The sequence below is a fragment of the Hydra viridissima genome, unplaced genomic scaffold, assembly GCF_058129835.1.
Source record: "Hydra viridissima isolate aposymbiotic clone 2 unplaced genomic scaffold, HvirCarnegie_v1 scaffold_7, whole genome shotgun sequence".
Taxonomy (NCBI): domain Eukaryota; kingdom Metazoa; phylum Cnidaria; class Hydrozoa; order Anthoathecata; family Hydridae; genus Hydra; species Hydra viridissima.
Genome location: NW_028324306.1, coordinates 12775130 through 12790260, shown reverse-complemented (window position 1 = coordinate 12790260; position 15131 = coordinate 12775130). Strand labels below are relative to the sequence as shown.

At 29.4% G+C, this 15131-nt stretch overlaps 2 protein-coding genes across 3 annotated transcripts; both read left to right on the top strand.

The window, feature by feature from the left end:
• The first annotated feature begins 225 nt into the window (after window positions 1-225).
• On the top strand, window positions 226-5393 carry LOC145184955 (N-acetylglucosamine transporter UNC93A-like). The gene is made up of 6 exons (XM_090093822.1): window positions 226-558; window positions 2317-2700; window positions 2843-3031; window positions 3297-3628; window positions 3973-4240; window positions 4977-5393. The coding sequence occupies exons 1-6, from the start codon at window positions 330-332 to the stop codon at window positions 5243-5245; spliced, it is 1671 nt and encodes a 556-aa protein (XP_089949948.1). The 5' UTR covers window positions 226-329; the 3' UTR covers window positions 5246-5393.
• A 2126-nt stretch (window positions 5394-7519) lies between these two features.
• Window positions 7520-11585, top strand: LOC145184507 (N-acetylglucosamine transporter UNC93A-like). Of its 2 annotated transcripts, none has more exons than XM_090093826.1 (6): window positions 7520-7634; window positions 8896-9260; window positions 9504-9692; window positions 10002-10333; window positions 10690-10957; window positions 11184-11585. In XM_090093826.1, exons 2-6 carry the CDS (start codon window positions 8906-8908, stop codon window positions 11438-11440), a joined length of 1401 nt encoding a protein of 466 aa, XP_089949952.1. In that variant the 5' UTR covers window positions 7520-7634; window positions 8896-8905; the 3' UTR covers window positions 11441-11585. The 2 variants fall into 2 exon arrangements, with proteins under 2 accessions (XP_089949952.1, XP_089949954.1); XM_090093828.1 differs by lacking the exon at window positions 7520-7634 and adding an exon at window positions 8085-8221.
• The last annotated feature ends 3546 nt before the right edge of the window (window positions 11586-15131 follow it).

The following is a 15131-nucleotide window of genomic DNA, read 5'->3' as shown; positions in this document are numbered from 1 at the left end:
ATATTTTTTTTTCTCTTGGTCAATTTTGACTTGCCACTATTTTTGTGTGTGGATCGCTCAGCTGATTTCAGTCCCTCATTCAGCCCCTTCAATAGACCTTAGTAAAACATTTGTTGATGAGTCATTTTTCTTTAAAAGCGTTTACTCTCATACCTATAATTTGAAAGTGGCGTAACGTTCCTAAAATATCCTTTTAAATAAAAGAGTTCCTAATCTTAGTGGTTGTTTTACTGTAATCGGACCAATTAAATTGCGAGTTTTGTTAATTAACGACTTCCAATAGTTTACGCTTCCGCAATAAAGTTACATTTGTTCAATTTAAAATCAAGATGGATCCCTTAAACAACTCACAAGATCTTTCTGCAGACAAGGTCAAAGAAATTTCCACAATTGAAAATCCAACTGCTTTTTCAGAAATCAAGGAGGAAAATTGTCAAACAACTTTTGGAAAAGAGAATTCGGTTTATCAAGACGTCCCTGATACATCACATGTGAACCAAAATGTCAACGAGGAAATAGAACATATAACTTGTGAAAAAGAAAATTCAATTCCTGCAGGTATTATTATGCCTATCTATTAACAATCGATAATTATTTTGGCACTAAGAGAAATATTTTGAAACCATTCAAAATATGAAAATAAAATCAGAATCACTTTCCTTTTGAAAAATTTTTAAATAAAGCGTTTTTTGACACCAGTTTCGCTCTGTTTTTAACAAAAGATTAGGTTTCGTTTCGTTAAGGCATTCCTCTCGGGAGATTCAAAAAACATACTATTTGCATAATAAATAACAAAATAACAGAACAAGAATAGCCTTTTTTGTTAAAGGATTTTGTTTACAAGAAAAATTAAATTCACTTGCTGGAGCATTTGTTTACATAAAATGTTTGCAAAAAGCTTTTGCGAAAACCTGTGTCCTACTGTGATCGAGGCAGTAATTAAAAAAAAAAAAAAGTGAGACCCATACCCCACCCCCCGACCCCCACCCCCGCTATTTAAGTAATCTTCCTAAACAAAAAGGGTGAGAATGAAAAAAAGTTTCATTTGGCAGAAAAAAGACGTGAAAATATTTAAATATTATTAAGGAAATAAAATCCTAAAATACTTAGTTTTGCAATTCAGGTCTTTAAAATTTTGAATGTTTGAGAATTGGAAAGAGTACTGATGTTCTTATATAAATTACAATATAATTATGTTCTTATATAAATTGAAACCATTCACTGCAAAGTGTTAAAACTATTGCCTCATGTGGGATATATTTCTAAGATTTCCATGGTGTTTTAAATTACATCAATAAATCAGTTTACCAAATTGATTACGATGTTTGTCACGTCAAGAAAAAAAAAACACAAATGAAATTTGTAACGAGCAAGTCTGTAAAAAAAGCGAATTTATTGTGAGCGTTCTTATCAAAACTATGGAGTATTTTAAAAAATGCTATTGAAGATATATTTAACTAAGGATAGCCTGTTTGTGGTATAAAGAAGTAAAAAATTTTTAGGAGTTTTCTCAAATTTCACTTCTAAGAAAAATACACACGTAGCAATAGTAAAGTTTATATTAATATTATAACACCGCTCAATTTAAATGTACTTTCATTAAAAAACCAACTAGACTAGAATAAAATAATGCTCAATTATAGCTGGGATAAATCTTTTAAACAAAGCCCCAGTGACAACCTGAACGGACTGAAGCAGTTATTCTAATTTGATCTTTTTTACTTTTTATGAGCGAAGAATTAAGTTAGGATGCCATAATATAGGACGCCATAAGTTAGGACGCCATAAGTTAGGATGCCATAAGTTAAGACGCCATGAGAAAACGTATTCTTGCCTACTACGGCACTAATGTGGTAAAAAGTTGTTTAAACTCTTGAATGGAAAAGTATGACGATTTTAAAACAGCACTTTTTTTTTTAAACGTTCGCCGCATTTCTTTTAACTTATTAATAAACATTTGTTGTAATTCTCATGATTTATTGCCAGTAATCCTCCGTTTGTTAACTTTAATCGCGAAAACTTAATAAGATACAAAAGTATGCAAATCATTTTGTATCTGACAAGTTTGAGTATAGAAAATTTTTTAATAAATTTTTTTTTCCTATTTAAGTTTAAAGCTAATGCAGCTTCAGCTGTAATATTATTATGCTTTATGCGTCCTTTTTTCTCTTTGAATCATCCCCCTCCGACATCTGTAAAAACTTTATAAGACGTTTCTATCGGAAAAATAACACCTAATAAAGTACTTTAATTTCAAAAGATAAATTAACTATATTTGTTGTCTCTAACTTTTCATTTATTAACATTCTTTTATAGAAATTTTCGACACAAGAAAATGTTTTTCCACATTTACTCTAAAAAAACAAGAAGACTCTAAAATCCTGGGTATACCCGCTTTTCAAATAAAAACCTATAAAAATCTTATTGTTGTTAGCCTTGGTTTTTTATTCTTGTTTACTGCATTTCAAGCGTTGCAGAATCTCCAAAGTAGTATTCATCAGGATAAAAATTTAGGATTCGCTTCGCTTATTGTTATTTATGCGTCTTTGTTGATATCCTGCATGTTTGTTCCGCCTTTGGTGATTGGAAAACTTGGATGCAAATACACCATCATTGTTTCCATGTGCGGCTATGTGCTATATACAGCCTCCATGTTTTATCCAAGATATTGGACTATAATTTCAGCGTCTGCAATACTTGGTAAACTAAATGTTGAACTTTTTTTATGAATTGTAAAAGCTTGACTTATCATTTCTCGCATTTAACAAATTTGTAAATTATTTAAGGTTGTACTTTTTTAAAAAAATTTGTTTACTTAAAAGAAAAAGGGTTCTTCTCGTAGGTTTTTCTGGAGCACCCCTTTGGTCTGCAAAATGCTCTTATTTGACTTCTTCTGGTATTAGATATGGAAGACAAATGAAACTATTAGAGGACAATGTTGTCACGAACTTTTTCGGCATTTTTTTTCTCATTTTTCAAACTGGTCAAATTTGGGGAAACCTTCTTTCAACATTAGTTCTTAAAGAGTCAGGTACTTTTTGAAATTTTTTTTCCTTCAACAAAAGCATGTTTTGATAAATTTTGGACTATAGTATGTGGGCTATAAATTTGGTTTACATCTTAAAAAAAAAAATAAAACACTCATGGTTTGAGATCTATTAAACATATTTAGTTTGCTATTTAATTTGTATGTGTAATTTTTATTGTCTTTATCTAATTGAATTAATCCATGACATATTGAAATGGGGTTTGAGGGCTAGCGCTTAATGACTAAAATAGATCTTTTTTCCTTTAAGGAGGTAAATTTAATATAACTGGGACTGATGTTGGAAAAATATGTGGTAAAAACTATTGCCCGTCAACCTCCATATCGTCGCAGCAGCAAACAAGCAAATCAACAGTTACGACGCTGATGAGTATATATTTGGCCTTTGGTCTTTTAGCAATAGCTGTAATTTTTATCTTTCTTGATAAAATAAAAGTTGTTCGGGGAAATGAAAAAAGAGGCGTTTTCAATTTGCTAATTGCCACTTTCAAACATTTGAAGAACAGGAAAATGCAGTTAATGGTACCGTTAACCATGTTTTGTGGTCTTGAACAAGGCTTTGTTTTCGGAGATTTTACTAAGGTATTTAACAGATTTTTTAATTCGTATATCTTGCAATTCATGTCCTTACAAAGCTATTTTCAAACAAGAAATCGAAAAGTATTTGTTTAAAAATACATTTTACAAAAGTGAAAAAAATTGAGTGATTTAGGCAAAAAAAACCCTTTAAACTCGTCTACATCAGTTTTTCTTCCTGGGAGCCCTAAGTTTATAGGAACTAAAATAGCGGTTCATATGGTACAGTTTCCAATTAAACTGATACCTCACAACAAAACTAATAGCTAAGCGGTACATTTTGCTTACCAACCGTTCTAACTCACGAGCGGTAAAAGATTAAGTGAACAACTTGTTTACATGTTTCTTAGGCATTTGTGACGTGTTCGTTGGGAATTGAAAAAGTTGGTCTAATAATGATTTGTTTCGGTGCAGTAGATGCTACCTTCTCGTTACTTCTTAGCAAAATTGTCAAGTGGACAGGAAGACCTATTATGATGGCTGTAGCATCCGTTATCAACCTCGGATTGCTGATAACATTCTTAATATGGCAGTCCACAGACACGACTGTTTTTATATATTTTGTAGGTGCAGGATTGTGGGGATTTTCCGATGCTGTTTGGCAAACTCAAGTAAACGGTATTACACAAAGATAATATATCCAGCTTAATATATAAACAGGATAATATGTTAACTTGATAATATATATGCCGAGCAATACATAAACAGGATAATATATAAAAAGTATAGTAATACATAAAAGATCAATAATATGCATACATACATACACACATACATGCTTTCATACATACATACATACATACATACATACATACATACATACATACATACATACATACATACATACATACATACATACATACATACATACATACATACATACATACATACATACATACATACATACATACATACATACATACATACATACATACATACATACATACATACATACATACATACATACATACATACATACATACATACATACATACATACATACATACATACATACATACATACATACGTACGTACGTACGTACGTACGTACGTACGTACGTACATACATACATACATACATACATACATACATACATACATACATACATACATACATACATACATACATACATACATACATACATACATACATACATACATACATACATACATATATGTATATATATTTGTAACTTGATACATTAGTACTTTATTAATACCTTTACTGTTATTACCTGATGTTATAAAATAAAACATATATATATATATATATATATATATATATATATATATATATATATATATATATATATATATATATATATATATATATCAGTATATCTCAATATTTTAGCATTTTTCGGCATTCTTTTTCCGACAAACCAAGAAGCAGCATTTTCGAATTTCCGTCTGTGGGAATCATTAGGGTTCGTAATTTCGTTTGCTTACGGGAATGCTCTTTGTATCAATGCTAAGCTTTACATACTAATTGGTTTTTTGGTCGTGGGTATATTTTTATACGGCGTGGTTGAATGGTTGAGAAGCATCGAGGCACAGCGAGCTATTGAAGTAAAAACGATGAAAGATATACAAACGGAGTTTCAAAGTTCTTCCGAACGTTGAAACTGCTATTTATTTAGAGTTAAATGATGAGAATTGTTCTATGCTTTTTATTACTACCGCTGTAGTTTTTGCTGCTGTGGTTTTTGTTGTTGTTAAATAAATTTTACTGTTCTGTTTTCATTGTCAACTTTATTTTATAAAAACTCTTCCTCGCACTCTATAGTCCCATTTTTAGATAGGATTTTTAGATAGGATCTTATTTTTTAAAGAGTCCTCTTAGAATCCTCTTAGAATTAAGAACTTGTATTCTTCAGCTGTTACATTATTTTCTTTTGAATAAGCGTTAAATTTCATTTGTGTAGAATTTAAATCACTATAATTCTATTTCTTACTATTTCTAAATTGAAAATATCGAAAATAAGTTTTTGAATTTAATAATTGTTTAATGTTTTTTAATAATTGTTCTGTCAGTTTTTTTTGTAATTTGGTTTAAGTGAAAAACCTTTATTGAAAGTAAACATATGAAAAGTTACATTAAGTTAATGTCTCCATCTTTTAAACATATCAAAAGTTACATTAAGTTAATGTCTCCATCTTTTAAACATATCAAAAGTTACATTAAGTTAATGTCTCCATCTTTTAAACATATCAAAAGTTACATTAAGTTAATGTCTCCATCTTTTAAACATATCAAAAGTTACATTAAGTTAATGTCTCCATCTTTTAAAGGTTTAGATTCCAATTTTGGTTTTTCATTTATTTCTATGTAAGGGAATAATTTTAAGAATATAGCAAGCAATTATATCGCACAATTATTTTATAAATATTTTCCTTTATTTGGTTACTTTTTAAATACTGCTTGTACAAATCTGTCATAGACGTGTAAATATATTTTATTCATATGTTATTCAAAGTCTTTTTAATTGAAATTAAAATTTAAAAACTGCAAAAAGGGAAGAAAAAAAGCATTGACAAATATAGTTTAAAGATTATACGAGGAAGAGCCATACTCTCGATAGAGTCCACCTGATGATGACAAGGAAGAAGAAAATCAGAAAAAAGAAAAACCGATGCGAAAATGCAGTGGCACCTAGTGTCAATAAAAACCGAACAAGAGATATAAGCTTAATTTTTCTCGAAACGAAGTTAAAGTGAAAGAGTATTTGTTTTTCGTTTTGTCAAAGTTGATCAGTTTAAGTTTCCGACATCGTAGTGTGGAAACGTTCTTGCGTACACACACTTAATCTGTTATGACGAACAGCTGTTTCGACGAATAGCTGTTATGACGGACAGTTGTCAATGTTTCAACAAGTCAAATCACAATAATTAACAACTTTCCACACCAAAAGTTGAAATTTAAAACTGAGAGCAAAAAAAAGAAGCTAAAATCAATATCAATTAGTATTGTAGAAACAAAATCTGAAATGAAAGAGTCATAAGCTTGGAAAAGAAAATGAAAGCCTCATGCTACAAACGTTTTGTATACGCATAAAATGAAACTATTTTAAAATCATCTGTCCTCCCAAATAAGTTCTTGCGTAATGTTTTGAATAAATACATCGGCCAACGCACTAAATCATGCGTGTGACCATGCACTACGGATTGTAGAACTTGTTTCTGGCATTTTTTCTTAAGATATTCAGACGAAGTTCTGAAAAAATTCTGAACTCGATATTGTTTACCTTATCTAAAGTATGCTTTAATTTTTTTTTGGAGGTCAAAAAAAAAAAAACGGTTCATTAAATTACTTTTAATCATTTGGCAATTTGTAAATTAGAGAATCAGAAACGATCAAATTTAATTCTCGCAAAAAAATTTTTTTTTTAAATTTTCTTTATTACTTAAAAGTAATTTTTACTTTTATTTTGTTGGGTTTAAATGAAACTTAAATTTAATTCAAAGCCATAAACCAAATGAATCACAAACCTCAAGTGTAAAGCTATTGTTCTAGTTTACCCTCTTAAATTTGAAACGGCAAAATAGTTTTGTATCAATCTCATTTTTTTAAATTATCAAAATCTGAACTTCACGTGGAGATAAAAAATAACGTGGAGATATAAAATAAGCTTAAGGAATTAAAAAGTCGACTGATGTTTATTAGTTTTTTAAATTTTATTTAAAAAAGACTTCATTGAACTTCAGTCAATGTTTGCTTATTGATTTTGCTTTTTTTGATTATATCTTTGTGAAATGTTTGCTGAGAAATTCATTTAAAAATTACCTACCCTTTTGTTCACTCAAAGTTCTCGCTCAGAGGGTCACACGAGTGTTTAAACAAGATTAAAAACAAATTATTTTCTTCAATAATATTTGTCGTTGAAGTAAAAAGTATCTGGAGATCTTTCAACTGCTTTAAAACCTTTATAACAGATTGAAACAAAAGATATATAGGATTCCGATCGAAGCGAAAGAGAAAAATTCGATCGAAGCGAAAGAGAAAAATTCTCAGGTAAAAAGAAAAGGAAAATTTTCCCAAAAATGTTTTTCACGATTTCGGTATAAACTTTCCCACCCTAACGTAAATAGATTTTTTATTTGATTTTTTTTTTTTAACTTTTGATTTCAGTTTCAATTGCAAAAGATTTTTGTTGGTGTTTCATCTCATCATATCAAAAGATTTGAAGTAGTAAATTAAAACGTTTTACTATTAACCAGTCGTCCTTTCCTTTAACAGCATTTTTTTTACTGAACTTTAAATGCCCGACATTTTTTTGTAACATTTAGGTTTAAAAATAATGAAGCATACCACGTGACGTAAGACAAGAGTTAAAAAAAAACAAACAAACAAAAACAAACAAACAAAAACATTCTATAAATGTACATCGTCACGGCATGGATAAAAACCTCCTAATTTATCAAGCAGTATATTTATTGACCACCATAAAAAGAAAAATGTCTTGTGATTTCTAAACATCTCTTTATGTTTACATGTTTTGCAAGTTTAATTGAATGATCCTATTGTTCTAATGACGTTTAGAAATCCAATTCAAACTATCTGAGTCGAGTTCCTTGTTCTTAAAACGATAATCTAGCTGGGTAAAGTTTTTGTCTATTCCAGATTCTTTAATATTTAACCGCAAAAAACTAACAAATTTTAATTTTTCGGTTTTTAGAAGCTTTTTTAATTAATTTTGTGTGAAGAGAAAGTGTGAATGTTTCAAGAGATTTACAACTTCTTTGTTATTTCATGTGAAAAGACACTTGATTACAAACCTTAAGCCACTTTTTTTGTTCTTATGGAGGAGTGTTGGAGGAATCATTTTATTTGTAAAAGCCTCATGAACGTTTTTATATTAAATTCATTCAAAATAAAATAAGGATTTCTCTATTTTTGCATAGTGCAATGTCAGTCGCTGTTTTAGTGAATGGCAATAAAAATGGTAATGATGATGATGACGATGATGATGATGATGATGATGATGATGATGATGATGATGATGATGATGATGATGATGATGATGATGATGATGATGATGATGATGATGATGATAATGATGGTGATAATGATGATATACAGAAATAGATCTTTTTATAAAAATGTATACACATAAATGGGTATATTTATTTATACGTATTTAAAGATTTATACGTATATATATATATATATATATATATATATATATATATATATATATATATATATATATATATATATATATATATATATATATATATATATACATGTAAACATAACTAAAAAATTGCCTTAGAATATTTAAAATGACGACTGATTCAGAGAAGCAAGACGACTTAAAAGAAGAAAATTCAAATTTGCGTGTAAAGACCTACAAAAATCTTGCAGTTGTTAGCCTCGGATTTCTTTTTCTATTTACGGCATTTCAAGCGTTGCAGAATCTCCAAAGTAGCATACACAAAGATGAGAACCTTGGGTTTGTTTCATTGATAGCAATTTATGCTTCACTTCTCATATCCTGTATGTTTGTTCCCCCGTTAGTTATTGGAAAACTTGGTTGCAAATACACTTTGGTACTTTCAATGTTTGGTTACGTATCATATACAATATCTATGTTTTATCCAAGATATTGGACGGTGGTTCCTGCATCTGTATTGTTAGGTAGACTTTTCATAAAAATATTCGTTTAATTTATATTTTTATTCTTTGTTAGCAATATGTGCACTAATATGAGGGCTCTTTTCTAAATGAACCCTTATGTTAGGGTTCCATGAGTTGGGTTCAAACCTTATTAACCAAAAACCTTAATATGAAAACTTGTTCTAAACTTATTACTTAAAACGCTGGTGCTTCCCGAGCTTTACGTGACCTTTGTTTTATAACAAATATTTTTCATACAAACAGGTTTTTCTGGAGCCCCGCTATGGTCTGCTAAATGCTCATACGTAACCTCTTCTGGAATCAGATATGGAAAACACATGAAAGTATCAGAGGATAATATGGTTACAAAATTCTTCGGAATTTTTTTCCTCGTTTTTCAAAGTGGACAGATATGGGGAAATCTTATATCTTCTTTGATTCTAAAACCATCAGGTAGGAAGCTCAAACTTTTACTTCCGTTTTTAACGAACAAAACGTTTAACAGTAACTCTTAGCAATACTCTCAGTAATTTAAAGAAAAAACGTTTAGAAGACGATTGCTGTTTCCACAAGCAGGTATCAATAATAAAAGGACCAGAAAAGTTCGGGGATAATACAACACACAAAACTCAGGCTAATTACCCAACAAAAGTAGGGTGATTGATCTGAGTGGTGTGCTTTGCACTCTACATCTGTAAATATTGCCTGGCTCACTGAGTTAGGTTTTTCTCACCATTATAACATCAAATGTTTTGTTTTAAGGCGGTAAGTTTAATTTGAATGGAACAAATGTTGGGAAAATATGTGGTAGAAACTACTGTCCTTCTACATCCATTTCGTCTCAGCAAGAAACGAGCAAATCAATAGTTACCACACTTATGAGTATATACTTGGGCTTCGGCTTATTAGCGATTCTTGTTGTATTCGTTTTCTTGGACAAAATTAAAATCGTTCGAGGCAATCAAAAGAGAGGAGTATGCGACTTGTTCATAGCCACACTGAAGCATTTAAAGAACAAAAAAATGCAGTTATTAATACCTTTGACATTGTTCAGCGGACTTGAACAAGGTTTTGTTTTCGGGGACTTCACCAAGGTAAGCCACACTTCAAGAGAAAGCTTTAGAAAGAAAAAATAACACGTAGAAGAAAACTTTATAACAAAAATAACTATTAATTTAACAAATACTTTCAACATAAAGTTTAAAAAAAAGTAAAAAATAAGTGCAACACGCAGTTACCTTTTCATCCATAGTAAAAACACACTAAATATAAAAAAATAATAATTACATAAATTACTTTTAAAAATACTCTGAAAAATAAGTTTCGTGAAAAGATAAGCTAGCACATTTTTTTGTTCTTTTATAATTTCTTGTTTTTATGTTTATCATATCATATAAACATGATAACAAGAAGTTGCCATATTTTGTTATCATGTTTATCCGTTATCAAGGCTTTTATCACGTGCTCATTGGGTATTGAGAAAGTTGGGGTAATTATGATTTGCTTCGGAGCTGTGGATGCCATTTTTTCTTTGCTTCTCAGCAGTATTGTTAAATGGACGGGAAGACCTCTTATGATGTCGGCTGCCGCATTGATTAATTTTGGTTTGTTAGCAACGTTTTTGATATGGGAGCCAACCGAAAATACTATATACGTTTACTACATTGGTGCAGGATTATGGGGATTTGCTGATGCTGTCTGGCAAACTCAAGTTAACGGTGACGTATTTTCATAATTTAGATTTTTTAGATCTTTTAATCTAGAACATAAGTTCCCAGTTTCCCATTTCAAAATCACGCAGGTTCAAATTAAAAAAAAAAAGCGAGTGGTGATAAAGTTCTATTATGCCATTGTTATTTTAATTTTTTTGTTTATTTAAAACTTTTAATTAAAAACATACTTGTGTTTTGTTTTTAAATATATAAATTTTATCATATTTTTCAGCATTCTACGGTCTGCTATTTCCAACTAATCAAGAAGCAGCTTTTTCAAATTATCGTCTATGGGAGTCTCTCGGCTTTGTTATTTCGTTTGGATACGGAAACGCTTTGTGTATTAATGCTAAGCTTTACATACTCATTGCAATGTTGATATTAGGTGTTTCATTCTACGGAGTTATTGAATGGATAAGGAAAGACGAAGCAAAAAGTAAATACAAGTTCCAAACTCTGACTGGAACAATGGAGAAGATTGAATCTTGAATTAAAAAGAAATTATTTAAACAAGCAGTTAAAAAACCAATTTTTTCAATTAACCTCATCAGCTTATTATACATGTATTAAACATTATATATGTATATGTATATATACTATTAAATAAAGACTTTCAATAAGATTTTAGTCAACATCTGTTCAAATGAAACAACTTTTTGGGTGCAAAAATTAATGTCTAGATATTCAACAACTAAAATGATTGACAACTTTTTTTAGAGGCTTCGGAAACCATTTTGACTAAACGCGAACAATAAGTTCGCTCAACTCCGTTGAACGTTTTTTCGAAACACGAAACAGACTTAAATTTTTTCGAAGCGCATAAAGTTTTTTCGAAGTCCGAAATATTTTTATAAGTTGGGAAGGTTTTTCATCGAAGTTTGAAAACATTCTTTGCGTCTCGGAGTTTTATACGGAAATAATAGAAAAAGAAGTGTAGTTTTTTAAGAGATTTTAACTTCAAATTGCATGACATTTAGTGAAAAAAAAAATAACAATAAAAAAATATTGATTATTACATTGAGACTTTTTTGAAATGATTTTAATCATTTTTCACTGTAACATCTTCATGTATAAAGTTATTATAAAATATGAATGAACTTGATGATGATAGTTGATGATGCTGAAGTTCTCTTCTTGGCTGGGGGTCCAGCTAAGTCTTGAATAGACTTTCCCTAATAATTCTGATTTTCGGATGATCTTTAGATTTTTCTGATCTTTTTTCTGATCTTTTTTCTGATCTTTTTTCTGATCTTTTTTCTGATCTTTTTTCTGATCTTTTTTCTGATCTTCGGATGTCTTTAGATTTTTTTGATTCTGACTTCTGAGTTCCAGTACGGTATACAGTCCGGAAGGCATAACTTGCGGCTAATTCTGACAAATGCTTTTTTTCTTTGACATTTATTGACGTCCACTTTACAACAATTGTGTCTCCGTAGTGTTTGAATAGACTATAGTGATATGGCCATTAATATACCATTAATGCCCACTTTTAAGCTAAAATGAGCACGTGCTCAAACTTGAAGAGTATGAATATTTTAAAAGTAAAAGAATTTGAGTGGAAGAATTTTTTAGCTGTTTGATAACATTACACAAAAATCGAGAAGTTCTTACCATTCCTAAATATGGACATCGTCTGCAGAAAAAAGTTCAAGTATACTTGATTAAAATCACGGCATTTTGTAAATAGGAAAACCAACAGGGTCAATTGAGGTAAAATAAAAACAAAATTAAAATTTCCTAATATTCTTAAATAATAATTTAGATAATCATTCGAATAAAAGTTCGAATAAAAATTCGAAAAAAAGTTAGAATATTTATATAGTAATATTTATATTAATATAATATGATAATAGTAATAATAATAGTAATGATGATGAAGATGATGATGATGATGATGATGATGATGATGATGATGATGATGATGATGATGATGATGATGATGATGATGATGATGATGATGATGATGATGATGATGATGATGATGATGATGATGATGATAATGATAGTAATAATATTAATAATGAGGATGATGATTATAATAGTATTTCACTACTAATAATAGAAATGAGAAACCTATATTTTAGTTCAATTCTAGTCTAATACTCAGATCTAGCCTGTATGATTGTTCCATTTAAAATTAATATTTCTAAGTAATTTACGCTTTTTGCTGAATGTTCGACGTAATTCTAGCCTACTTCTCATATTTTTAGCTTATGTCAATATTAGTTTTAAAATTGAAACTTCAATGTGGGTTAAGTCTTTCTTCTGAATGACTACTTTAGTTCTAGCTAAATCTTCGTATTTCTCGCCCGTGTCAAAATCTGCTCGATTAAACGAAGACGGAATATATTATGATTTTACTGATGTTTATTAGAGTGTAATTTATGAATATCACTTGCATCACAAGAATTATCAATCATTAGTAATGCTCATAGTATCAATTTAGTATATCAATATCAATCTAGTTATAATATATGTAAAGACCGTTTTTCATAGGATTCCTACAAATTTCTTCTCAGGGTTGTTTTATTTATCATACAAGTAATGTGTGTAAAATTTTCATAACGTTCATGTAATCATTATACTTTTTTTTTCATTATAAGTTTTTATTGTTAGAGTGAAACAAAATTGATGAAAAAATTTTCTGCTAAAACAAGAGCCAACGAAAGTATAAAAAGCTCATACACGTTTGTGAGAGTTCATTTGTACATAAGTTGTATACGGTGTTTGCATGCGTCTGTTCGTACAATTACTTTAGTCTCGTTTTGTATTTTAGGGTTTAAATAAAATTTAAATTTAATCAAAGCTCTAATAATATGAGTCACTAACTTTAAGTGTAAAGTTACAGCGCAAGTTCTCCCTGTTAAGTTTGAAACGGCAAACGAATTTATGATCTCATTTTTTTTCAATAATCAAATTTTGAAAATTTTAGCTGTAAGACCATTTTTGACCATATGACCAATCATTAACACATGGTCAAATTATTGGTTAAAATTTTTGAATGGTGATTAAATGATTTATATAATTTCAACCACATGCTCAACGATCAACATATGGTTAAAATAGTGGTTAAAAAGGAAAAATATGTATTTATCAATTTCAACCATAGAAGCTACCATCAACACATAGTCAGTTTAGAAATAAAAAAATTTAAAAAAATCTATTGATCAAATTTAATCATGAAAGCAACCATAAAATTATGGTAAGATTTTATCCATTTATTTTAATTGCAACTAAAGATTCAAATTTCTCTATCGCAACCATTAACAACCATCAACACATGATTAAATCTTTCAGATTGTATTCGCAAGGTGGGTATATGATTTTTTACTAAATAACATGTCAGTAATTAACGTGGAATATTGAACAAGTATTTATCATTTTTCCATGAGTTAAATGAATCTGAATAATTAACCCATATTACTAAAGACTTTGTTTTTATTTTTCTCAATATATTTTCAATCCTAAATACACCTTGTTTTGGTTTTTGCCTTACTTCTTCAGTCCATCTGGTTGTGTGACCCTTTCCGATGACAGACTTTTTCTTGCTTATTCTTACTCTATCACCAACTGAAAACTTTGGTTTTAGTTTCAATACTGCTACTATAAAATTTTCTGGATATAAGTTTTTCCACGCTATATTTTCATTCGTCTTTAAGATAGCTTTAACAGGATTTATTTTAATCGAAGAATGAATAGCATTATTAAATTCTTTGACTAGGTCATCCAAAACGTTTAAATATACATGATCTAAATTAGCGGTAAAGTATTTCCACGCTTTTTTTTATTGTACGACTCCATCTTTCTACTATAAGATTATTCTTCATTTTCGGTTGAGTATATCTCAATTATGCTTTGTACATCTATTGTAAAGTTATGTCCTTTAAAATCAAAATTTTGCCTGGCTTTCTTTCACTGAATAAATATTTAAATGCTTTTGATACCGTTTCACCAATTTTACTTATTAGAGGAATCAACCAAATCTTATTTGGAGAAAAAATCAATGACTGCTTGTAGATACTTTATATCTTTGTTAACTTTGGAAAATGCTTACATATTAACAAGATCAGCAGCCCATATATCATCTAAATTATGAACAATAAATTTTCTTTTTGCATATTTACTCTTTTCTTGTTTATGTAATTAATTACCTTGTATATGTAATATGCAACTAATTAAA